We start from the raw sequence: 26036 nt of genomic DNA, 5'->3' as shown, positions 1-26036 counted from the left end.
TGGGAGGATGCCACCCTCTCTTTGTCTGAGCCAACAGGAGCTGGAGGGCAGCGAGAGTGTTAGTTATAATGACATTGCTCCTGCAGATTAACTGATCAATTGTCCATGTTTGTTGGAAGATTTGTCGCCACTCTGCCTGAAGTAAAGGTCAGAGAGCTGAACCCTGACAGCTTCCACTGTTTCAGATTATAAGGCAGCCACGGGAGTAGAGATACTGCATCCGGGCGCTCTCTTAATCTGAACAAATGTAAGCTGGCGGGGCTTCAACACAAATCCCTCACTTTCCCTCCTTTAAGAGATAAAGAGGGAAAGATGCTGATTGCTTTCCGTCTACATTTTTACTCAAAGAAGCACCTCACATCAGCAGGAGTCATTGTTTGTGACTGGGTGTTGCTGCTGACATGTTAGGACTGGCTTTGTTTTATTTTGGTTTTAGACTCCACAAAGGAGCAATCAAGACTTTTTGATATTTTACAAGTGCTTCAAGTTCTTCTTTCCAGCAGTTTGATGTCTGACATCTTTGGGCCGGATGTTTCAAATCTTCATGAATCTCTATCAAAATAGCTCTGCCTTGTTGTTTTGTCTCTAAGTCAGGAGCTGCTTTTGCCTAAAGTAGATGTAGCAGGTAAAACTGAGCTGAAGAGAAGAACGATTTTCATCTGCTACAGCATTTGACTCCGGATAACAATGTTTGCGAGCCGTGGTGGAAGCGGAGGAGGGAAAGGGGGGAAATACTCTGTGGAAGACCTCTATGGCATCAGTAAGAAGCCAAAGGCGTCGTCCTCCTCTGGGAGTATTGTGGCCAAATCTGGAGCCCGGACCAGCAAGACCCCGGACCAGAGGACCGAGTCAGAGGCCCTTGCTTCTCAGATCCTGGAGGCAGCGCACAGGCTGGTGGAGCGCCGCCGACTGGAGCTCTACCTGAGAGAATGTGGCCTCTCCCTGGCCGATTGCGATGCCGAGCGCTCGGCAATGACATACAGGTGAGTGGGAAGGAGGCAGAGAGAGTGACACAGTATGTGTGGAGAGGTTTGCACCAAAATGAGGTCTATAATGTTATATGAATAGCAAATACAGCAAAGTTATGATGTGAAATCATGAAGCAACATGACTTTTGAGAGTAAAAACAGTCAGCAGCAACTGAATAGTAACAAATTATAATAAAATTCTAAAACACTTTCAAATTAAATCTCTCACTCGCATTCCTACTCATTACTTCAACTCATCGCGTCTCAACATGCACATTGAAGCGATCAAATGACATTTTATAAGGAGTTTCATTTTCAGCTGCCTCTGAGAAACCGCAGGACAAACTATCAGAGAGAAACTAGCAGATCCCCCCTGAACACTCAGCCATCTGTGGATGATCCATTTAAATAACATGATTAATATTTTTCTTATATATTACTAATGCATGAATGTAGTTGAGTGTTTGAAGAGGGCTGCAATTGAAGGCAGTGAGTGGAGACATCATTCACGGAAAAAAAAGAAATATATTTGCAATTTTTTTTTTTCCCACCAGTGACCCAGAAACAAATATCACACATTTGATGAGATTTGGAAGCAGAGCGGCGCTGAATAAATATGGCTGGACCGTAGAAACATCTGGCTGTTCGGCATCACTGATGTTAATGCCAGATAAAGTGACTTACATGGGGCCTCTATATCAACTAATTCAACCTCTAAAAGACCGCTTGACTTGGTCAACACCAGCGGGGCACAGGTTCAGGGTTAATGATGCATGATGTGACAGCAGGGGACAGTTGGTTGTCACACTGCTTACACCTCTCAGTTGAAAGTACTCAGATGAGCTATTTTGGGATGAAAAGGATGCTGTGGAACTTTTTTCCCTGTTGGAATAAGAGGTCTTTTTTTCTTGTTTTACATCTAGCATAAAGACATATACATTACAGCATAATCATAGAAGATATACAGCATCTTGTTGCCTATTTTATTGTGTGCATGTAAGGTAGTGGTTTATTTATGAATGTAATTCATGTTGCAGCATAAAAAAACAGGGTTCTCATGACATAACATGACATTTTACTTGCTGTACTGTATTCCAGTCTCACACAGTCCTAGAGACTCCAGTAAAGTTGCCTCTAGGTGGCAGCGTCACCTTGGTGTAAAGACAAGTCAGCCCTGTGGCCCAATGACTCACAACCAACCAGAGCAGAAGAAAATGTGCTGCTTAAAGAGCATCTTATGCATGAAGAAGTGACTCTTGCAGTTTCAGAAAACATGTCTTATTTACTCTCAAATCTTGAAGTGATCATACTCTACTTGTAGCATTTAGTACCAGCACAGATTTGACAGTTATTCAGCTGAGCTGATTCTTTCACCTCTGGCAGCACAGTAGAATTGGCTCTTTTAAATAGTTTATAAAGCCTCTGTATGTGATATTTTGGCCTTGGTTAATTTGTGTAATAATGCATCAGACTCTCTCATGACTGAAAGTGATTATTTGTAATCAACACAGCATCTACCTTGGTGTTCTCACTAATTCGCTGGTTTTGCAGGAAGCAACAATCTTCCAAACCTGAGCGCAGAGCACATTTGGGAGAACGACACAGATAGTTGAATTTTTGACAAACAGATTATGAGGGTCAGGATGTATAATCTTGTCTTTTGATGAAATGAAGCTCTGACGTATTTAAACATATTACAGTTTATCAGATGGAATTGTGATGGATTTAGTCAAAGCAATTCTACTGAAAGCCTTCAATAACTGTCCTCTCGTTTAATCATTTTAAGATGAACCAAAGCTGCAAGAAAAGCAAGTTGTCTGCAGGAGTATTTCAAAGTTACAGTTTCAGAGAGGATAAATTCCCTTGGTTAAACTAAACTACATGCAAATTTCATGTAGAGGCACACCACAAACAATTCTCAGCATTCTTTATTTTTACTTTAATCTAAGGAAGCCAAAACCAGCTGTTAGCATCTCTGCAGCTGGCAGGAAAAGCCTGTCGACAACAGTGTGTCACTGTGGGAGATGTGTTTCTTTGCTCCATCTCTGCAGATTGTCTTACCAGACAACATTTATGCATGGCACATATTAATATTGTTTATCCGTTTTTAGAGCAAACTGTTAAGTTTTTAAATAAAAATACGAAATCATGAGATTTGTTATCAATTAGATAGCAGAAAGGAGTTCACCTAAAATAAATGGATGAACTCACTGTGTGTATTTACATAAAAATCTCACTCAAATCAAAGATTTACTGCACTATGTAAGAAAGTCATGTTGGTTCAGGCCACGACAACATTTTATAAATGAGCTTGAGTGTTTTATTTAAGATGAAGGCTTTATAGAGGATCACTGAGAGACATGCCTTATAATGAGCTTTGGTGCTGATGGAAGAGTTGTATATCCTCTCAAGGACATTCTCATTATACAATATGTTGTATAATGCTCCTCCATAGCCAAGCATAGAAAAGGTGGTCATCTATTTCCTCTTTTCCTCAACTTTATACAGCTATACATGCAGAGAAGTGAATACGTATGTCTTAAAGATTCACTAATTTCTGTTGCTACAGAACTTCAAGATGGAGCAGCTGGTGCTCTGTGACAGTGAAGGCAAGCACCACCATCAATTAGTGCAATAATTTCTGAACCGTTGAGCAGGTTGAGTCACTGTCATTAGCTCTGCTGCTGTTTAAAGTGACGACGACTGACGTTATTTGGAGTGATGGTAGATGTGTGACTGAAGATGTGACTGATGTGTTTACTGAAGATTCAGTAAACGTGTATTTTTCAGGTCTGGAATACAAAATGAGATGATTTTTTGGAGAACTGGCTGTTGATGTGAGGTGCACACTTGACTAGACACACTGAGGGATCCCATTTTCACCCACCCTCCTCGTCTGTGTAGGTGCTGAGGAGATCATTAAAGCCTCTTCTATTTCCAAATGTCACAGTCAGTGGCATTCACATTTTCTTTCTGCCTATACAGCTGGAAACTTCCCTCCGTCCCAGCTCGTACTGAATGGCTCTGTAAAAAGAGCTGATTGCCAACATACTCAAAGTTAGACTCTGCTGGCAGCTGACTGCCGTACAGATTGTCCTGCTGGGTGAAGCAGACATTACAGAGCACACTGACTGAGAGCTTTATGGATTGACAGTCTTCTCTAAGAATATGGCAGCATAGTTTAGATTGTAAACACAGCCTGGAAGGAACTATTATCATTGCCTGGCCACCGACTGACACAACAGTTTTATTTTAAAATGATGTGATGAGATGAGATGTGATATGTCATGCTTTGATGTGATGTGACTCAGACATGGTGATGATGATGATACAGTGTTTAAGTATAATTTTGGTGGCTGGTTATACAGATACACAGCAGATCAGGCTGAAAAAAAAAATACTCTTTTGCATATGCAAACATGGGTGTGGTAGAAAGACTGAGATCTCTGTGTATAGAAATGGAGAATGGGAGAGCCATATCTGAAAAATGAGGAGCTTGCATCGACTGTAAGTGAAAATGAGATATTACATCTTTAATATAATATCGTTTGTGTGGGCTTTTTTTTGTTTTTTTTTTTAATTTTCTCACAGCACAATATTGTGTGGAAGCTCCACTAACATAATGTGACGATGTGATGAAATGTGTACACAGTGTGATGAAAAATGTAGAGATCACACCCGAGAGAGAGAGAGAGAGAGAGAGAGAGAGAGAGAGAGAGAGAGAGAGAGAGAGAGAGAGAGAGAGAGAGAGAGAGCATCTTGCAAACCCCCACATTGCTTGTGTGTGTCGTGAACAATTTTTGGAGCCTCTGGAAAAAAAAAAGGAAGAAGAAGAAGAAGCAGAAGGTAAAAAAAAAAAGAAAAAAGAAAAAAGAAAAAGTCGGACTGTGAACTGACAAATATAAAGATGCTGGATGAAAGCCCAGAGGCGGCATCGCGCGTTTGAAATGTCTGCTGCAGCTGATTTTGGGGCCAGTATGCCGGCGTTTTTTTGTCGAATAACGAGAGACCTGCACAGATGTTGCTGCTGCTGCCGCTGCTGCTGCTGCCGGTATGTGAACGACTTCACACACTGAAGGTAATAAAAAAAACCGGCTCGGTATTTTTCTCTTGAATTTGTTTTTTCCCCCTCTCCCTCTCTCTTTCTCTCTCTCTCTCTCTCTCTCTTTTTCTCTTGCATCAATTTGATGCTGCGTGAGGCTGCTGGGCGATGATGCATCGTTGGGGTTTGACTGTGTGAATTCGCATCATATCAAGTCTGTTTACCCTACTCGGAAATGTAAATTCGAGCAATCAAGACAGTTTTCTTTTTTTTTTGCTGAGCCACCTTGCGACAATTTTTTTTTTTCTAAAAAATGCCTTATTTCGACGCGAGGTGAGAGGATGCCTGTAGCTGTGATTGTGTCATTGCTGCGGCACACTCCGGAGCTCCTCGGCTCAAGACAGACACAACTATCCTCAGCTGAAGAGAAGACAGCAAGCTGGCAAGTGCTTCATCAACCAACATAAGCCATACCAGGCTGTGCATGTATGTGTGGGGGGGAAAGGCCGACTCTCTCTGACACTCTCAAGGGAGGAATCTATAACACTGAGGTTCCCATCCCCAAATCCGTCTGAGGACTGCTGTGAGCTTACAAGCTTCCTGATGATTTTTGGAGGGCAGCCCTGATGCATCTTGTGAGTGTGAACACTCAGAGAGCCTTTTGCCAGGTTTGCATCACCAGACAGGAGACGGAGCAGACGGTAACTCTGTGTGTGTCATGTTAGAGGCTGGACTCTCGCCTGCCCCCTCCAACTCTCAGCCAAAAAAATCTCTGACCTGCCCTGTCAGAGCCCCTCTTGTATGAGCATCACCGTTTTGCCACAGCAGCACAACAGCAAACAGTGTAAAAGCAGCACCCCAAAATTTTTTTTGCAGACATTATTGTTTGTGTGAGCTCCTGGGGGAAAAAAAAAAAAAAAAAAGGTTTCACCCAGACACCCAAAATAAGAGACAGCGGAAACAACCAGGGTCAGGATGCAGGTGTCCTTCGCCTGCACTGAGCACAACCTCAAGAGTCGCAGTGAGGACAGACTCTGTGGCCTTCGCACCGCTCCACCTCCTGGAGGAAGCAGCGGTGGGGTAGGGGGAGGAGGTGGAGGTGGTGGTGGAGGAGGAGGAGGAGGCGGTGGTAGTGGAGGAGGTGGCGGTGGAGGAGGTGGAGGAGGTAGTGGACAAGGGAGCAATGGCAACTACATGTCCCAAGGCTCGGTCAAGACCAGGGAGGGGTCCGGGTCCCGTCAGACTCCACAGGGTCATGCCCACATGAAGGAGGCCATCGGGCGCCACACCAGTATGAAGTACAGGTGAGTATGGGCCCCCCAGGTGAGGAGAGGAGGAGCTGGAGCTGTGAGAGTTTTGATTGTTGACCTCCAGATTATCTCACAGGTGTTAGATTATAATGATGAGCATCAGCAGCAAATCCTCCACCAGAAGCAAGGTGGCAGGTAATGCGTTCGAGCCTTTTATCATCAATTCTATTTCCGTCAGTCTCTTTGTGGAGATGTGAGGTGAATTTAAGGTTAGCTTGAATTGTCACCAACATGCAGCCTGCAATATATTGTCCAGACTGCCTACATGTCCATTAGCAAAGATGAAAAGCGCCTCAGTAAGAGCTCTGACATTATAAAAAAAACATGACATTTACTCCTAAAAACGCTTACACGGATGGATGTAAAAATGCTTATTTAATCCATACCACACAGCCATAATGTTATCACAGTATAACAGACAGTATGCCTATAGGAGCATTTACCATCAGCTTATATGTTTTATGGAGATTTCAACCCAGCCTCTTGCTCCACACCACAGATTAATGAAAAGCCTCCTGTAACAGCTCTCCTAAATTCAACCCCAGAACACCCAGCTTTTCCTGGAGATTTTTTAAAAGCATTTCAATTTCATAAAACAGTGTTGCAGGACAGTATGTTATGTACAGACAAGCACTGCTGCACACACCAGGTCTGAGTCATGGTGTAGGAAACTGAACAGACCGGCCCAACAGCAAGAAAAGAATGTCGTTGGTGTGTTTTTTCTCTGTCTTTTAGGTTGTTTTTTTTGGCACAGAATCAGATTCAGTTCACCTTGATGGATTAGAGCTTCAGCTTGGCAAGGACAGCTGTTCATGCAAATTTCCACTCAGAGCAGTAGAAAATAATGTATTCCTTTAATAAATATGTATATAAAAACACTTAACATTACACAATCCATAATCTATAAGAGCATACCTCTTACGGTATGTGTTCCCTTCATTTAGACTGCAAAATTCAATAACTAGGAGGAGCGTTTTAATGACCTGTTTTCCTGTTAATCAGGTTGATTGAATTGCTGCCATTTTCTTCAGTCAATTTAGTTTTCATTTAATAGGATGTTTAAAAAAGGAATGAGGCACAAGATGAAACCTGGATACTGTTTTTCTTTTTTTTTTCCCCTAAAAAATGATTGCATAGCTACTTCTTGGGTTGGATTATTCTAGCTGCTCTGCCATCTCTGGAAAAGTGTCACTAATAGGGAGTGCAGCAGCACAATAAGTCTATACAGCATATGGCCAGCTCCAGTTGCCAGTGGCAACACCCCAGGCATTGCCTTTAGTTTTTGTCTGTCTTACTTCCCAATCAGCCAGCATTGCTGTCGCTTATCAGTCCCTTCTGCAGCACAGTCCGCTCGAAGCCACGCCACCCGGCCGCAGTGTCTGTTTGTGGCAGCTCAGTGGTCACACATTCTCCATTTTACACTAGACTGAGGTCAGGGAGAAAAGGGAATGATTTGCACTTAAAACACGCTGCATACTGTATGAATTAGTTTGCGTATTGGGACCACAGAAGTGCCAGTGATATGGACGAGATCAGGATTCCATTTTCCAGATGGCACCTATCGTTACCACTATTTGCCCATGTTTTCTAATCCCCCGCGCTATCTCATTAACCTAAGTATTCATCACTCACGAGCAGGTCACTGACGATGGTACCTGCTGCCAGTTATCACTCCCATGAGCCCCTGCTGGCACCCCCTGCCCCAACTCGCTCTGTGGGACTCTCTCTTTATCTCCTTTCTTTGATCTAAGTTGTGCAATTTCTGACTAATTGTCTTTAAAATATTCCCTTTTCCACTGTTTGTAAAGTTGAAAGGGTGTTTCGACGTGGATGTGTGTAGTTTTTAAGATTCGGTACAAAGGTACTAGAAAGGTGATGGTTAAAATAAGTGAATTAAACTTTAATACAACAACAGAGAATGGCAGTTTGTATCGCTTACTGTCAGGGATATTGTGACTATATTTACAGATATTTGTGTCTCTCAAAAATTTGAGAATAATTGTTAATAAATCAACATTTAAATATACATTTCTGTTGTTAGCGACGGACTCATCTTGTGTGTTCATATCAAATCTCAAACCTAGATAAGCTCATAGTTATACCCACATTAAAAAAAATGATTTATGTTCATATAACTGTTGGATATTTTAAGATCTTTTATCAATCTTTTTGAAAACAGCAATGATAGTCTTTTGAGACTTGTGGAGGTAAGTGTGAGGAGTGACAGTTGATGTCACTCAGGCAAATTTCTGTCATTCAGTGAATTGGCCGTTTCTATGGTAACCATGCCCTCTCTTTTCACCAACAGCAACCCGGTAGGCAGATCAGGTGCATCTCCAGTATAGATTTATCAGCCAGTGTTGGACATTTCTCAGGGATTTATGTAATCTAACGGCCACAGTGGCACATTGTGCCAGTAGCAGGCGGCAGGATGCAACAATCTTAATACATGAGTGCTATTTCAACTGAAGACCATTTTGAAGTTTCATGTGAGTGGGAAAGCCTTGTTCTTACATGAAATATTCTACACTATGACACACAGTAAAGTGAGTTAAACATTATTAGAGTCAAAAAGAAATTGTAATAATCAAATGTTACAACAGTCTAAAGCAGGCAAGACAGGATGGACTTCAGGGATGAACATCAATCTGCAAGGAGTCTAACTGAACTTTTGCCAACATTTTGGTTCTGTACAGTGATTTTACAGTATCCATAATTGTTAAAGGAATAGTCTGACATTTTGGGAAATATGCTTGTTCACTTTCTTGCCCAGTTTATATGAGAAGACTCAGACATGAGTGTGGTATCGATCATCTCATCTGACACGTGGCAAGAAAGAGGATAATTGTATTTCTCGAAATATCCAACTATTCCTTGAACAGTTCAGTGGTCTTCGATAGACCGGAAGGACTCTTCTAATTTTGTGTCCAAGACTGAACAATCTTGACACTGTAAAATTCAATTCCAATGAATTTTCACAGATTTGGACACCAGTGTTGTTGTCTACAGCTTTGCTAAATATTTAGTTAAATAATAATATAATAATAATAATAATGCATGATCTCTATCACTAATTATATAGGACTTGCTGTGTTCACGCTGGCCTGCAGTTAAAGCAACAGTAAAGTTACGTTTTCACAGGATGAGTAAACAGTTAGACAGTAGGCAGTTAAACCAGGTAAAAATAGGAATCTCCAGTGAAAGGAGACATACCATAATGTAAAATATTGTCATACTAATACTGAATATTCATGTTTAGCAGGAGAACAAGGCTTATTTGCATTTGAAGTGTCCTGACATTCAACGATGCGGAGAGTTGCTGTTCTCTATCAGAGTACACTTGAACGGTGGGTTTTGAAAGCCTGAACTCTCAGCAGCTGATGAAGTAATGATTGAGTCGTTTGGTGCTGATGAACAACCCTGTCAAGTTGTGCAGATATATTGTGGTCATTTAGAGCTATGAGACAGTGATCCAATCTTATTACTCAGTAAGCCCCTTGTTACAGTCAAGTTGTAATCTTAACCTTTTATACACTCCAAGGGCACAATGACCTCACAGTCTGTTAATTTGATCCCGGACTATTTACTTTAAGTAATGTGGATTTAGAGTCGCATCTTACATAAAACTCTGAGTTTATTCACCAGAGAAAAGCCGTGGAAAAATTAGAAAGCAGACTTTTCACAGTTTATAAAACACTGTTGACCCCATGCTGTATGTTTTTAACTCTTAAAAATCCCAAACAGTGATTAAATGTGTTTCTCAGAGTGAAGAAATCATGAATGATAATTCAGTGATAATTAAGCAATTTGGCCTCATTGTTTTCATGATTAATAATTACTGGAAACAAGTGGTTTGGGCAGCTGAGAGGAGAACACGACAACCTTGACCATTAACTCTTCTCTCACTGGATTTTGACTGATTTTCCAGTTAACTGAACAGATTAGTGACTTTCAGGTCCAGCAACAAGTTTTAAGGCAAAGTCACACTGTACCTTCACTTGATGTCAATCTGGCTTGTAACCAAAATATATCCAAACTATGATCTGTCTTGGGCATCTAAATGGCAAAAATCTGCAGAATGTCGTAATTAAACTTTACAAATCATGGAATTGAACAACACTTGAAACCGTTGTTTGTGCAGCTGCATGTTTGAGCTCTCGTGTACATAGGAAAGAAAATAAAGCAGATAACTTAATCTTCTCAAAATGTGAAGTGACTGCTGGGTCAGTGTTGTTTGACGAGGTTTACATTTGTCAATATTTGTCTGTAGATGGAGACAACAGCAGCAGCAATCAGCAGGCTTGTACGGAACTGTGAGCATCATAATCAGGACCAGAAAATCCACGTCATGTCCTCTGAACAGGCTGTCTAGTCAAAGTCTGATATTGTCTTCCGGCTGAGACAAAGTCATCATTGCATGTCATTACATAAGAGCAGCACGCAGCCTAATGAAAGAGAGTGTGAAAAGGTCATGAAAAAGTCTGAAAAAGTATTAAAATATATCATTTAAATATATAATTTCACATTTTACACTTTACATTTCTAAAATATTTTAAAGTACTCTGCTATTAGATATAATTTTAAATTAAAATTCATTTTGCTGCTCTAACAGATTATTTACACAATTACAAAGTAAGCCAAATAACAAAGGTTTTTATTCTTTCATCAAATGATTTATCATCATCTTTGGACTCTGAGTTAATTGCAATGAGATGGAAAAAAGCCAATTTATTTTTGTTGTTGGAATAATATTCTAATCAATTCCTGGTAGTCTTAAAGTTACCCAATATCCAGCTGGCAGTATCATGGGCATACATGAAAAGTATGCCCATGATACTGCCATGATACTGAAAGTAGTTTCAGTTTAGTTGAGAAACTAGGCAAACTGAGGGACTCCCCTATATTCTCAAAAACATCTTAGCGACTGCATTTAATCATTTTAAATTCACTGAGCTGTCAAAGTCTGTATTTACAAGGCAGCGGACGGGGAAACTGACACATCATTCTAATATTCATCTTCATCTCACTCCACAGACATAAAACAGGTCGGCAGGTAGCGGCGCAGCACAGTGACCTTTTCAAACACTGAATCTCATTATTAAACACCTTTTGAAACACATTGAGATGATTCAAAACTCAAACTATATGAACATTTTTGTCTTGTTTCACCTTATGACCGAATACTCTGCATTACGGAGAACAAGCAGTGCTAAACATATTCTTATATCCATCCCCCCAAACTTTACATAGTTTGGGACAATGGACACAATTATAAAGTGGCTCACAATTCTAATATCAGCTCTCAGCCGCGCCACTTCATTACATTCAATTTCAGTTAATAGGAGAGTCACGAGCCACTAAGTTAGTAGTTTATATATAATTATCAATGCTGTTAGCACCAGTAAAAAGTAATTCACCTCAACTGGACTGAGGCAGAAACTTCTGCACGGCTAAATACGACTAGAAGTAAGCAAGAAAATACTGTATGTTCTTTGTAATTTAGGTGAACTGACCCTTTAAAGCCCAGAAACTGCGTATACAGCGTTATTAAAAGAGAGCAGACAGTCCACCATCTTCCTACAATTCAGGCTCAAAAAATGCGTGTATAAGCACAGTCACACACACACACACACTAACACACATTGACGTGAGTGTTATTAATATCTTGGTGTGCTTCCCTCCAGAGAAGAGCCTGCTCAGCATGTGTGTGGCGTTTTACGACAACTGCAGGAAAAAAAAAATCCATCATTTGCAACTAACCATCTGTATATAGTGTCTTCCTTCTGTTTCAGGTGAAAACGAACTGTAAATGTCAGCACAGGTTAAAATGCTGACTACACTGTGACAGAGCACCTGAGCGCCTCCTTTCTCTCCCCTATTAATAATGTATGGAACAACCCAGTCCCTATAATCACCTTGTTTGGAGTAGGTGATTTATGGTGAGGAAAAAAAAAAAAAAACAGACAAGAAAACACAGGAAAGGTCTACTTATAAAGAGCTACAGAGAAGCATCTGTGTTTCTGTGCACCCGGCTCATGAGTGTATTCATGCGTGACCATATGTAGATCCGTGCCTGCGTTCCAGTGTAATTCCCATCAAGCGTGAACGTTCACGTGAAAGCATCGACTGGCTTCTGATGCGTGCACAGTATATAGATCTGGTCTGTTTTCGCATAACCAAATCCATGTCAGATGAAATATACAGTAGGCCGAGCGTTTGCGTACATGTGTGTGTGAGAGAGAGAGTGGGAGAGAGTGTCATGGGGCAGATAGTGAGAGGAAAGAGCGAGCATGTGTCTCTCCAGACTCACTGATAGTAATTTAGCAGACTGCAGCACTGCAGAGAGCGGTGGAGTTGAGAGCAGGGAGGGGGCGGCCAGTTGTCATACAGAGAAACAATGACATCCTCCCTTGCCCAGAAACAACATTGTATTGTTTTCTGTATTTTTACTGTATGTAGCATGACAGTCATGAAATTCTCCCACTAATGCGTGCTGGTTTTCTCATTTCCTCCTGTCATGATGCGCTCAGACATGGTGTTAACCGAACATGTTAGTCTGTCAGCTTTGTGCACTTATTTTCTCTTCTCTAAAAGCATCATGGGTTGAAACGCAAACATAAGCATTTGTCTTGCGGTTGCGGTTGATAACTGGATGCTTGACAGTCTCCGAATGTTGACTCAAGTTTTGTTGTTGCATTTTTGGCATTTTTCACACAGAACCTTTCAGTTTTTTTTATCACTATATGATTTGACAAGAAAAATATGTAAAGAAGGTGGCCTCTTGAGTAAATAAACACAGTTGGATAGACTTTTTTAATGTAGGCTAAAACATTCACTTTCATTAGCAGTGCGGGCTAGCATCATGCTAAATAGCAGGTTTTTCATATATAATGATAAAAATGTCAATAATTCCTCCTAAAGTTCCCTAAAAATTAAAAAATGGAGGTGGTACAATACCACACTGCTTATTTTATCACCCCGCCTACACTTTGAGACACATAAAAGTGTCAACCATGTAATTAAAATGCACTCAGCGTGCAGGTAGTTGTCTGCCAGGTGATGCTGAGACTTAAATGCTGCTATTTTTGATGAATTTCAAGCACTTTGTTTCAGATGTGAAGCCGAGTAAAGCTGTATTAACTAGCAGGTTATCTTTTTGGGGTGCTGATATTGGTCCAACCTTGTCAAATATGGTTAGACAGTGATTTTTCTTTAACTTCCTGTGACTGAAATTGGGGTGAAGGGGCATAATTTGATTGATATCACATAACAACACAACAAAACAAATGAAAAAAATATTTAAATATTTGGAAAAAAGCGTCTGGAGAAAGTGTCTGAAGTGTGCTTTCTCCCATGTGCCTCATTTATATTTCCTCCCAGTGTTCAAAGTGACTGTCAGTGTGTGATTGTCTCAGAGCAGGCAGGGCTGTCATTGGTTGACAAATGGTGGTTGAGAGCCAGATTACCATACAAGGAATCAACCGCATCAAACCCCCACTAACACCTTTTTCCCTCTTTATAGTACTCCCGGCCCTCCACCTGTGTACTATTTTGACAAGAGTTGAAAGTAATGACACAAACAATATGCGTTTCACACCCACACGCAGCGAACACATGAACACCGACACCCCCCCCCTCACACACACACGCACACACACACACAGCAAACACACACACAGTGGGACACAAATGCTTACATATGCAGGAATCTAAAAATAGCGTAAGGGTCAGGCATTAAAAATAGACCAGAGAAAATAAAGCAGGAGTCGTTCGGCTGAGTGTAAATGCTCTGACAGTCTGTCTTTCTGCATTTGGCTATTTGTGGCGGATGCAGGCAGGCAGACAGGCAGAGAGAGAGGGGAGAGGCGTTGGAGATGAAAAGACGGCGAGTTGCACTGCAGTTCTGCTGCCTCTCCAGCTGGCTCCCCGGCTAATTAGAATGGGGGAGAGCACGCGTGGAGGAGGAGAGCAAGCATGAAGCCCACATCATTTTCAGCTGTACATGCTCCCGTGGTCAGAAATGCAGCTCTCTGCTTCTCTCAGCTTGCCCTTCAAAATTCAGCTGTCTGGATAATCAGATGTGGCATGTTGGGTAATGGACTCCTCTTTGGCTTATGGAACATTTTGGACCATTTACCGCACAGACCTGAGCTTTTGGCCTGGACTTTATCCACGCTGAGCTCTGTTCCCTCCAGCTATTTCACTGACCCAGTGTAATACAGTGAACTGTTAACATATGAAGGATAAAAGGTCAATTGTTCAGAATTAATTAGACGCAGGCAGTAATTTAACCACAGGCAAAAAAAAGACTTTCGCTAAGCAGCAGCAGTAGAGGAAGCAGGTCCAGGAACACTGTGGAAATAGGTTATGTTAACATTTAGTGCTTTTGTCTTGTGTCATACATCCATTTGTGTTATTTCTTTTAATTAAATTCATTTTATTCTTTGTCTTTGTATGTCCATAGTTCATGCAAGATTAAGTCTGTGTTTTATGTTTTTGTTTTCTGTATTTTTTAGTTTTGCATGTACTTGGGCAAGTCTGTATAATGTTTTATGGCACAATAAAACCAAACCAAACTAATCCTGTACTTGAATAAAAGTAGCACTACCACAATGTAAAAATACTTTAATACTAAGTACAGTTTTAACACCAAAATGTATTCAAGTATCAAGTACAAAGAGTTTGATACTGTTATATGCAGTATATTGTGTTATTAGATGCATGAACATGTATGCAGCATTTAACTGTGGGAGCCAATTTTAACAACTTCATAAAACTGTTGGGTAGTTTAATATATAATTATGCACCATATCTCAAAAGCTGGTCATATGTTTTATATGTAAAATGTTAATTTGTGAAGTAGTAACCATAGCTGTCATATATTGTACATGTATTACAGTTTAAGGTACAATATTTGCCTCTGAAATGTCATGGAGTAGAAATATGATATAGCATAAAAGGCAAAAGAGTAAAGTACCTTCAATAAATGTATTTTTGAAGTTAATTTCACAAAGTTTTCTCCTCATTCAGGATTATTTTGCTTTTTGCTTGTCACTCACACACATCAATACGCAGTAAGATGGGATCTCACCTATGATTGTATGTGCACACATCGTGTAGTCTTTTTCCACTGTTTATTTTCATAGACATTTTTTTTCTCTCTTTGTTCACAGGAACCTCGGGAAGTCAGGCCTGCGTGTTTCCTGCCTCGGGTTAGGTGAGTTGGTTTGAAGGCAGGAAAATATTCATCTCATTCGTTTTCAACCCCTCAAACAAAACAACGAAACGTCTCTGTCTCTGCTCTCATTCAGGCACCTGGGTGACGTTTGGATCACAGATCCCTGATGAGGTGAGAGCTCTGTTGTCTCTCAGTTTGTATGAGAAACCAATTCCCAAGCGCCTTCGCTCATATTGCTTTAGTGGAAAATGTTGGTACTGTGAGCACAAATTGCTGAGATGTTTGCTTTACTGTATTATCCTCCCTGCTTAGTGTCCTTCACAGACGTCCTTTGAGTAATCAGAATTTATCCATCGTCTCTCCGTCTCAGTCTCAAGTTTTGTATTCTTCCAGATGGCTGAGAACCTGATGACCATAGCTTATGAGAACGGAGTGAACCTGTTTGACACAGCGGAGGTGTACGCCTCTGGAAGGTCAGACTTTACTTTTTCCTCGACGCATCAATTAAAACTTTGACTTCTCTTTTCCTTCCTTCCTTTTTTTAAATCAGCATCTCTGCTTCACATCCTCTGATAAAACTTTCTCTTGAAGTGCATAAACAACTCATTCTTCCTCCTGTTTTTAAATTTCTTTAACATATGACATGTTTGTTGATGTCCTGCATGACTTAATATTGTTGTGCAGTGATGTCAAGTTAGGATCAACCTATCACAATTAACCATGTGCTTCTCCACAGAGCGGAAATAACTCTAGGGAACATCATCAAGAAGAAGGGATGGAGGTGATGTTACTCATTTATTCAAACTGACTCACATGCATGTGAAAAGCTCTCTAACTCTATTACGTCAGGAATATTCATTTTGAAAGCGCTGCGTTTTCACATGTTTTTGTTATTGTTGGAAGAGGCTCACCATTAATTTATCTCAAGGGAAATTCATATTTTCTAGACTACTGTCGAGCTTTAGCCTCAGAAAGACTATAAAAGGACAAAAATGCAACCTTGTGAAAATAAATCCCCAGTTTACAATACTCGGTAGCTGACTAGTCTGACCTCACTGCCAAATACTCATTCGTGTGGGAATTCCTCTGGATATTTTTAATCTGGAGAAACATATACAAATTAATCAAAGTCAAACTTTAAATTGAGACGGCGTTGTCTGTCACTACAACTTATTATGTCAGATTAATTTGTGGATATTTTTTTAAATTTCTGATTATTGGGGGTTTTGGTACATGTGTAAATACAATTAAATTTGTGGAGATTTAAAGAAATACAATACTGGTCCACATATATTTTTGATGTGCCTGTAATTACAGGCAAAAACAATGAAAAACAGAGAAAATATGTATACTTACATAATCCAAGAAAAATAAAAACATTGTGTAAAGTATTAGAAGTAGAAATTAGAAGATAAGAAAGATTTTCCCACTAAAAATATATAAACTAATTCCCTGATAAAACTGTGCTCCTTAACACTCTCGTCTTCTTGCCAGGCGTTCAAGTTTTGTCATCACAACAAAGATCTATTGGGGAGGCCAGTAAGTATAACGCTAGAAGACCATATGCTCAACTTTTTCATTAAACGTCCTTGTTTCCCTTTCATCAGTCAATCAATAATGTGTATTTTCATCACTTCACAGAGCAGAGACAGAGAGGGGACTCTCCAGAAAGCACATTATTGAAGGTAGAGTATAATCTACTTTTTACAGCATAGTAAGATGTTTCAGAGTTAGGTCTGTGCCACGAAACTCCAAGTAAAAATGTGTGTTTCTAATCTCAATACATGTAATTCTACAGTTCAAATATAATTAGGAAAGGGATCATTTGAAAGTTGTGTTTTATTACTAAATTTATATTAATAGTTACCAAGACTGTGTGTTTAGGGAAAAGTGATTCTGGTCAATAGGAAACAGGTAAAATTAACTGTAGGAAACATAATTCAAAAGTCTGTTTTACTGGATTGTGTAGTTCTTTTATTATGTATGAAACGTTTCCCAGAGTGCATTCCTTCAAACTCTAAACAGACTGAGTTGTGATGAATCATTTGATGACTTAATCTTGGAGTGTGAGTGCTGTTTGTCTCGCTAAGTTAAAGCCACTCCGTGTTCTGTGTCACAGTAGACATATTGATGTGCCTTAAAAATCAAATAAATTGCCATGTTTCATAACAGCTAAAGAAAAATCAGGCATATTCCTCTGCAGGAGTTAATAGTTGTGAGGCTTTTTTCTGGTAGGAGATGAGGTGCATAAGATTTTATCCAAGGTGAGAATGAAGAATGGAAATGCAGAATGTCATCAGATGTAGCTAACTGGAGTTTGTCTTGTGTCTGGGACAGAAGAAGACAGAGGGAGTCAGAGGAGGGAAAATAGCAAGATGAAGCTCCAGTGCAAAATTTCATGTCAGGACTATTCTTTTCCAGCCACTTAATCAACTCCCCCTCCCAGTTATAATCCTAAAGAAAGCTAAGAGGCTATTGGCCTTTTATGCTCATCTACTTTGTTTGTTTTGTAAGTAGCACGGCCTCAGGGTGACCATTTACCAAGGAGTTGAATGGGCTGTTTAACTGACATTGTCATGGGGCTTTTGATTTGAGGCCATTGTGAATTGAGTAAACTACTCGCAGTTCTCAAGGATAGTGCTCATATTTGGACTTAATAGTTCACTTCGTTCTTGACTTCAACATCTAATTGCTGACGTACCCATGGTTGGAAAGTTGGTGCAAAACATTTGATAAATAGAAAAGACACCATAAGAGTTTTAAAAACAGTATCCTTTCTAAAATAACACATTTATATTTCATTTCATTTTTTATTTCATTATATATGATATTTTGGGAATCTGTATGGTTAAAATGTTTCTCAGGTGTTCTTTTTCCTCATGTTTTCCCGCCATGCTGACTTTCATTCATGTTTTTGCCATGCTAATGGTGTGGCTAATGAAATATCTCAATGATGGTTACCATAAAATTATGTACAGTCATTTATGGTCCCCAGAGGAAACATACTGATTTTGGTGATTCCCGACTTTTTCTCCAGCACCATCAGCAGCCTAAAATTTTTGACTTAACCAATGAAATATTTTAACATCTATTTGCTGTATTGATTCAAAATTAATGGTTCCCAAACAATAAATCATAATTACTTTGATTCCCTGACTTTCCCTCTAGTGCTAACATAGTTGACATGGTTTTGAATGAAATATCTTGACAAATGCTGGACAGATTGCCATGAAATTTAGCATTTTTATTTTAGTGTATCTTCAAATTCCTGCAAAACTAATGACATTCCCATCAGCCTCAGCTGTACTTAATCAGCTGTAGTAACATACAGTACAACCTCACAGAGCCGCTAATGTGTTGTTGACTCTTGAATGAATAAACTGATGATGATGATGATGATGTCTAATAATTGACTATTGTTTATGACAGGTTTAAGAGGATCCTTATCAAGACTTCAGCTAGATTACGTGGACATTGTTTTTGCCAACAGAAATGACGTCAACAGTCCGATGGAAGGTCAGTGACGGACATTTGAAATGATTCTCTTTGTTTTTTGCCGATACCCTCTTGCACGTCAGAGAGCATGTGCTGTAGTAGTCATAGATGTAGTCAAGCGTGAATACTGTATACCATATGTGCATGTTTTATGCATGCATGAAAAAGCTGCAAAACAAATGCCTCCAAGTGGTCAAAATAATGTAATTTAAACATGATGTTATGTGCTGTGACTTGCAGAGATTGTTCGGGCCATGACGTTCGTAATAAACCAGGGCATGGCCATGTACTGGGGCACCTCACGCTGGAGTGCCATGGAAATCATGGTGAATGCTGATCTCCCATTTAGAAACGCTCACTCTTTGTAAATTTAATACTGTCTCAGTTTCTGTAACCATGGCATTTTTTTCTGTCTGTTGGGCACCAGGAGGCATACTCAGTGGCACGCCAGTTCAACCTGATACCACCCGTGTGTGAGCAGGCAGAGTATCACTATTTCCAGAGGGACAAAGTCGAGGTGCAGCTTCCTGAGCTCTACCACAAGATAGGTCAGACAACCACAGTCTCACAGCTCTATACATCTTTATTATTATTTTTTAAGTTCATTTAATCAATTTTATTCCATTAAAATACTGAACAACCCTCCATTTCCACTCTCTCAGGTGTTGGAGCGATGACCTGGTCTCCCCTTGCTTGTGGATTAATCACAGGGAAGTACAGCGATGGTGTACCAGAGTGCTCCAGAGCAGCAATGAAGGTCAGTTTGATTTGAGCGGCCCTCCTCTGGGATTCCTTTCACTGCAAATCAGCCTCAGTGAAATTCTCTACCTTATCAGCAGTGCATTGTAGTGTGAAATCAGTAAAAGAAGTAATTGTATCAATGCTTTTCTCCATCTTGCTCCTGGTGAAGGGATACCAGTGGCTGAAGGAGCGAGTGAACAGCGAGGAGGGCCGCAGGCAGCTCGCTAAAATCAAGGAGCTCCATCTACTGGCGGACAGACTGGGCTGCACTGCTGCACAGTTGGCCATAGGTAGGACCCAATAACATGACTGTACAGAATACACGTACGGAGATTATTGTCGTGTGTCTGGAGATTGAACTGTTTCATGTCTTAAAATGTGTTTGTGGTTTTGCCTGAGTCACAAAGCTATTGTTATAATTCAGGTAAAAAGTTCTTTGATTGATAATGTGCAGAGAAAGTTTGGCAACAGAGCCTGATTTAATATCTTCTGCTTCACAAGATTTCAGATTTCGTGTGTGCTCGTCTGCCTGTTGGCAACCACTTTACTTCTGATCAATGACCTTGTTGGTTAATTTACATCACTTTTTCCATCTTTGTGTTTAATCAATAGCATTGTTTAGAAAGCGTGCTTTTCTCATCATGCATCCTTGCTTGTCTACAATAAAATGTACTGCTTTGGGATCAATGTCATGATAGATCCTGCTCAAATATTTTTAGTATGTATGTGTTTAATTTTGCTATTAGACTTGAATTCAAAGCAGCGAGCAGCATTTCATCTGATTCCTGCAAAAACCTAAAAAAAAAATCCAATTTGGCCACTTCCCTTTGGTTATCACTGAAATCACACACTTTTACCTGATTTTTATGGGTTTTCTCTCTCTCTCTTTATTTTATAGCCTGGTGCCTGCGCAGTGAGGGAGTCAGCTCAGTACTTCTGGGTGTTTCTAATACAGACCAGCTACTTGAGAACCTGGGTGCCCTCCGGGTAGATATGTTTCCTTTTTTTCCCCCCATATACATCATTTTGACTGACACACTGAGCCACAGTTGTTCAAACTAATCGATATGCTTCTTTGTGTGTGATACAGAGTGGCTAAACTGAGAGAGACCAACAGATAACATTTTAAACTGTTTGCTGTCCTTCCTTCTTCTTTGCAGATTTTATCCCAAATGAACCCTCAAACCATCACTGAGATTGATGCCCTGCTGGGAAATAAGCCACACTCGAAGAAAGAATCACGCGCTTGAAAATGCAAAATCTGAGTGACAGATGATGTTTCAAGAAGAGAGATGAAGAAGACAACGACATCGGGAAACATCGCTTTTTGCTCTGCTGTATACTCAACAACTTGCATGTCCTCAGCAACATTATGCTTCCAGTATGTGCGCATATCCATTTTGCGCAGTACATTATATCATGTATGAAAAAAAAAGAAAAGAAAATCTCTCAATTGTTAAAAAAAGAAAACAAAAACAGGTCATATAATGCTCACTGCCGATTGTTCACAGACTAATTATTTCTACAGAGGGGGAGGTCAAAGGTCAGAGTGACAGGTCTCGACCATCCACAGAGACCAAGAAAGGCTGAAAAATATTTAACTGTTGTCAAAGCAGATTTGACTCTTGTTAATCAAATGTCCTAAAGTGGAAGAAGAAAGAAAAAAAACACCTCTGTGGTCAAATGCAACTTTACTGTGTGAACAGTACATTCATTGGACATCTGAGTCTCCTCCCCTTGCAGCTGCCTGTTATTCTGTATGATGTTTAGTACCCAGCAGCCAGAGAGCCAAAGGTTAGTGTCTAGCCTAACATTTCCCATAGTGTGCATGTGACTGGTCTGCCACGCTCACTGCTTTACAGGGTTGGGAACAATGGATTACTTGTAGAGTCGTGATCTGACTGTAGAAAAAAAAAAAAAAAAAAAAAAAACTTAATCCAATCTTACTTTCAAAAAAAGCTCAGATCACATGCTTAACACAATTATACACATTCAGAATTTTTTGGCACAAATTCCAAATTCCAATGAATGGATCATAAGTAGCAAAAATAGCTGAAAGATTGTCTTTGAGTACTTTTTGTGTCAGCTGCTATCTCAAATTGGCAACCAGGAATGGATAGTGAGTAAAACTTTGAAGGTAAATTTCCCAACCCTGCTGCTTTCTCAGCAGTCTTTTTGCCTCCTCTGTTTGTAAAACTGTGCGCATGTCCCTTTAAGAGAGAAAAGCCCTAACAGGGTGTAAATGTGGCATGGCTTTTATGGCTTATGTAGATTTGCAGTGCCCTTGTAAGCCATTTTTTTTTACTCTAAATGGTCTGGCAGTTTGGTCCAAGGTCCGTGCTGGCGGGCACTCTTGCTTTAATGACTCAGTCTGCAGACATGGCTGTGTGTCCATCTGACGTATAATCTTTGTATCGTCCTCAACTGTATCAAAAGATGTTGACATCACTTTCAACAATGCTCATTCTTGTGAAGAGCATCGTTGTTCTTAAATCAGAGGTTTGAGACAGCTGGACTATATGGAAAGGTCACTGAGCGTCTGACACAATGATTTGGACACACTGTGGTGAACTAGTAGTTTTCCAATGATAAGACATAAATGATAAGTTTGAGTTGAGCAAATGTGATATAACTCTTGCCACAGGTCACTTGGGGTAAGATTTAGCAGATGTAACTTGTTTTTTTTGTTTTTGTGGAAGCATAAAAATATAGCTTCCCTGCTCATTTCTCTGGGAGTTCTCTCTCTCTCTCTCTCTTGTTCCCTTGATTCTTGCACACATGCACAACTCATTTTATACTGTGCATTTCATGTCTTTTTCCCCTTTAGTTTTGTATTGATTTCAATTCTTTGTAATGTGAGGGGGATTTGTTCCTTTTGTGATTTCCCATGAAAATACCGCTACTCTCCAGGGCGGAGAGTGTTTTGATAAAAGAAGCTGTTTTAGTTGGCACAGTTACATTGTAAATAGGCTTATCTGTCTGGCAGTGAGATAACGAGATAAAGGTTACGTTTATGATTCAAGAAAGAATTCCTGAAGGAGCAGCTGAAACTCTGCTCCCCTCTGTGACTCTGTACAGTCCGACTGAGTGTAGCTTCCAGTGTACATAGAAACTACGTCAATCAAACCATGAAAATGTAACTTTGCCTGCATAACTTATATTTTACTGTCTTGCAACAAAGAGAAACCAAAAGAGGGAAGAGACAACTCATACTGAATGTAACATGTCTGTTGCTCAATCTATGTTACCTAAAGGAAAAGCACAGAACGTGTTTTAAAGGTAGTTTCTTTTTGTGTTTCGTAAAAAAAAAAAAAAAAAAATCTGCAAAGCTGTCATGCAAACATTTACATTGAGATTCAGGCAAAAGGTTGTCCACAGAAACTTCATGCATATACGACATCCTGGTAACTGATCAATTGCAAAGTCAAAATGTGCTAATCTGTCGGATAAAATTTTGTTTTTACTACTCATAACCTGGACAAAGTAGCTGGAATAGGCTAATCATAATGTTGTATTGAGGTGTATTTAAACAATACTGCATTGGCAGTTGGTTCTTCAGGGCAACGTAAGTTAACCCTCCATGTTCACGTTTGGAATAAATTATTTATTTGTGTATATGTACAGGGATATTAATTTATGAGCAGTATATAAACAGCTTATCCCAAAAACTATTCTGATGTGGGCTATATATGGTTTCTAGCATTATAATCTCTGTTTCCATTCTCACATATCATGTGCTCCCAGGATATCATATTCTTTTTGGACGCTTCACTGACCACATGATGGACACACTCACTAAAATTGCTTATTAAGAAGTAGCTTTATGTGCGCAAAAACTCTCTTTTCAGTCAGCATTTTTATGCAGATACAAAGTAAAACAAGCAGCACTTGCTCCTTGACTTACAGAGATTTCATTTCATTGTGGTTCAACAGTCCCTGAAAAACCGACACTGCTTGGCAGACATGCTTTTACAAGTAGTCAGTGTTCATAACTGAGCCATAAGCCAACAAACATGTATGTATGTATTATAGCGTGGGTGTTATCTACTGGTGTCTACCGGTAGATAACACCCACGCTATAATACATACCTCCAAAGCACATCAACCATTCTTCTTCTGCAGATACATTTAAATTAAAACCTTTAAACCTCATGAGGTTTGGTTGCTCATTTTCTGCACCAAGTGAGGCTCTAATCTCTGTCTTTGTGTCACTGCTGCAATAACAGACATTTTTTTTCAGAGATGAAGAAGAAAATCTCACGCTCAGAACGGTCTGTGTTCATGCAGAATAAGCTGTTCCTTTTATTCCTGAGTGTTTTTCATCCTTGCAATGATCAAACTTTTAGTTTTCTTATATGTTGGTAATTGTGACATTTGTAACAAACATCTTAGGTCTGTCAGGTTCTCTTGTTATATGTGCAACAAAGGCTCAAACCTAGTAAATATCTTTAATGCCATTAGGTGATTAAGGTTTGAGAATTGGCTCTTCTAAATTATTAACTATGTGCACACACAGGACATCTGATCATTTTAACAATATGGGTGCTTTATGCATAACAAGGTGGGTGAAAGAAACCTTTTTTTGAATTCAAAAATAGGTATACCATACAATATTTTTGGTGCTTACAATTTTTTAAAAAGAACTTCTATTATCCTGATATCCTCCCACATATCTGCCATCTTTTCACCTGTGGACCTCAGGGTCGTTTAAATGGATGGAACAAGAACAATGTCGTGTGTCCAGCACTGTCTGTGCCGCTAAAAGAGCCGTGCCAGCTGGGACATTACACATCCTTAGCACAAACATCTGTCATGCCAACACTGTCTGTTTGCAGACTCCCAGAATGTCATCAGAGTGATAGACGCAACATATGTGTGTGTTACAGTAAGCAACCCTCTGATAAAGATGATCATATGCGCCGAAGTAATGTTGATGTCTCACCACAAACAGTGTAGAGAGAGAGAGAGAAAAAAAACAGGTGATTCACCACATGATTCATCCTCTCTGTGAAGCTGCAGGTTGAGCAAGGTGACGAAAAACAGACGGCAAGAGAGAGTCGGTACATAAGCACATTTGAGATTTACAAGCCTTCACATCTAATAATGTACACTCAGTACTTTTCTCAGTTGTTACTTTTGTGATTCTTTTCATGATCAGGCTGAACACTGAAGTCCCAAATATCCTGTAGCTGCTGCTGTAGGACACAGGACACAATTAAAATGTGTAGGTCAGAAATGTCTTCAGTGCTTCATTATTTGCTCAGTTAGTTCTTATAGACCGATTCATTTTAAATTCATCTGTTTCCAAAGAAGGTGTCACCTCATGATTTTATCTTGTGGATTTTTTCTTTCTTGTAGTGTTTCTTCACATCTTCATTTTAAGTGGACTTCAAGGCTAAGATAAGGCTAGTGATGCTCTATATTATTCTTATTGTAAAATAAATCCAATTAAAAGACCCAAACCAACAATGAATTGATTCTACTAACAAGTATTGCCTATGTAGCCAAATCCTGATATAACTTATTCCTCTGTGCCAGAAACCATCACTATTGTTCAGAAACTACAGCATATGGCCACTAACATAACATGTTCCTTCCTTACAAAGAACATGGGCACTGTTTTTTATTGAGTCAGTCCCACATACAAAATCCTGCTACGGTAATTACTCACTACAGCACCAAATGTGTATTAATCCGCAGCTGAAAATAGTCCTCAATAAATGTACTATTTACTCCTGTTTGAGTAACGTTTGCTAATAAGCACAGTGATCAGCTGTCTTAGGAAATTACTTTGCTTAAAAAAATATTTAAAAAACTATGTATTTGTGACATTTTTAAAGATTTATGTCCTCAGTAGATGTAGGAAAGTCAGATAGACTAATATATTGTTGGTTTTGGTCTTTTCATGGCATTTATATAAAGTACAAAATTTAGAATAATGTCTGCATTATCATTTGAGCTTTAACCGAGAGTGCAGCATTATTGCATTGGCTGCTTGCTAGGTGTATTTTTTATCAGTAACATCCACTGGGTTGTACTTTGAGACTATTTGTTTTATTGTTATATTTCTATTCGTCTAGATACTCACAGATGGCATCTAAGTCATGCCAGGACACAGCTAGTTTTCATTTAATTGCAATTTAACAAAGACGATCACTCCCTCAACAGTATCATGTGGAAAAATTTACAAAGACTGAATATCCACATTCCATCCGCAACTGAAATGCTCTTCCTTGTCCTTAATTCATCCCTGCTGGCTGCACATCTGCTGAATCACATTCAGCTCCCCACAGATCACTTTG

The 26036-nt window shown here is 39.6% G+C and overlaps 1 protein-coding gene across 3 annotated transcripts; it reads left to right on the top strand.

Annotated features, from left to right (window-relative positions):
* The first annotated feature begins 342 nt into the window (after nt 1–342).
* LOC122995041 (voltage-gated potassium channel subunit beta-3-like) lies at nt 343–24970 on the top strand. 3 transcript variants are annotated; one of them, XM_044369977.1, is made up of 14 exons: nt 343–983; nt 15494–15537; nt 15632–15669; nt 15892–15971; nt 16235–16279; nt 16993–17037; nt 17140–17183; nt 18928–19014; nt 19234–19319; nt 19421–19541; nt 19656–19750; nt 19904–20024; nt 20633–20721; nt 20895–24970. In XM_044369977.1, exons 1-14 carry the CDS (start codon nt 688–690, stop codon nt 20982–20984), a joined length of 1281 nt encoding a protein of 426 aa, XP_044225912.1. In that variant the 5' UTR covers nt 343–687; the 3' UTR covers nt 20985–24970. The 3 variants fall into 3 exon arrangements, with proteins under 3 accessions (XP_044225912.1, XP_044225911.1, XP_044225913.1); XM_044369976.1 differs by lacking the exon at nt 343–983 and adding an exon at nt 4738–6314; XM_044369978.1 differs by lacking the exon at nt 343–983 and adding an exon at nt 4741–5046.
* The last annotated feature ends 1066 nt before the right edge of the window (nt 24971–26036 follow it).

This window comes from Thunnus albacares, chromosome 13 (assembly GCF_914725855.1).
Source record: "Thunnus albacares chromosome 13, fThuAlb1.1, whole genome shotgun sequence".
Lineage (NCBI taxonomy): Eukaryota > Metazoa > Chordata > Actinopteri > Scombriformes > Scombridae > Thunnus > Thunnus albacares.
Note: the sequence above shows the minus strand (reverse complement) of the source record. Positions and strands in the feature narration are given on the sequence as shown.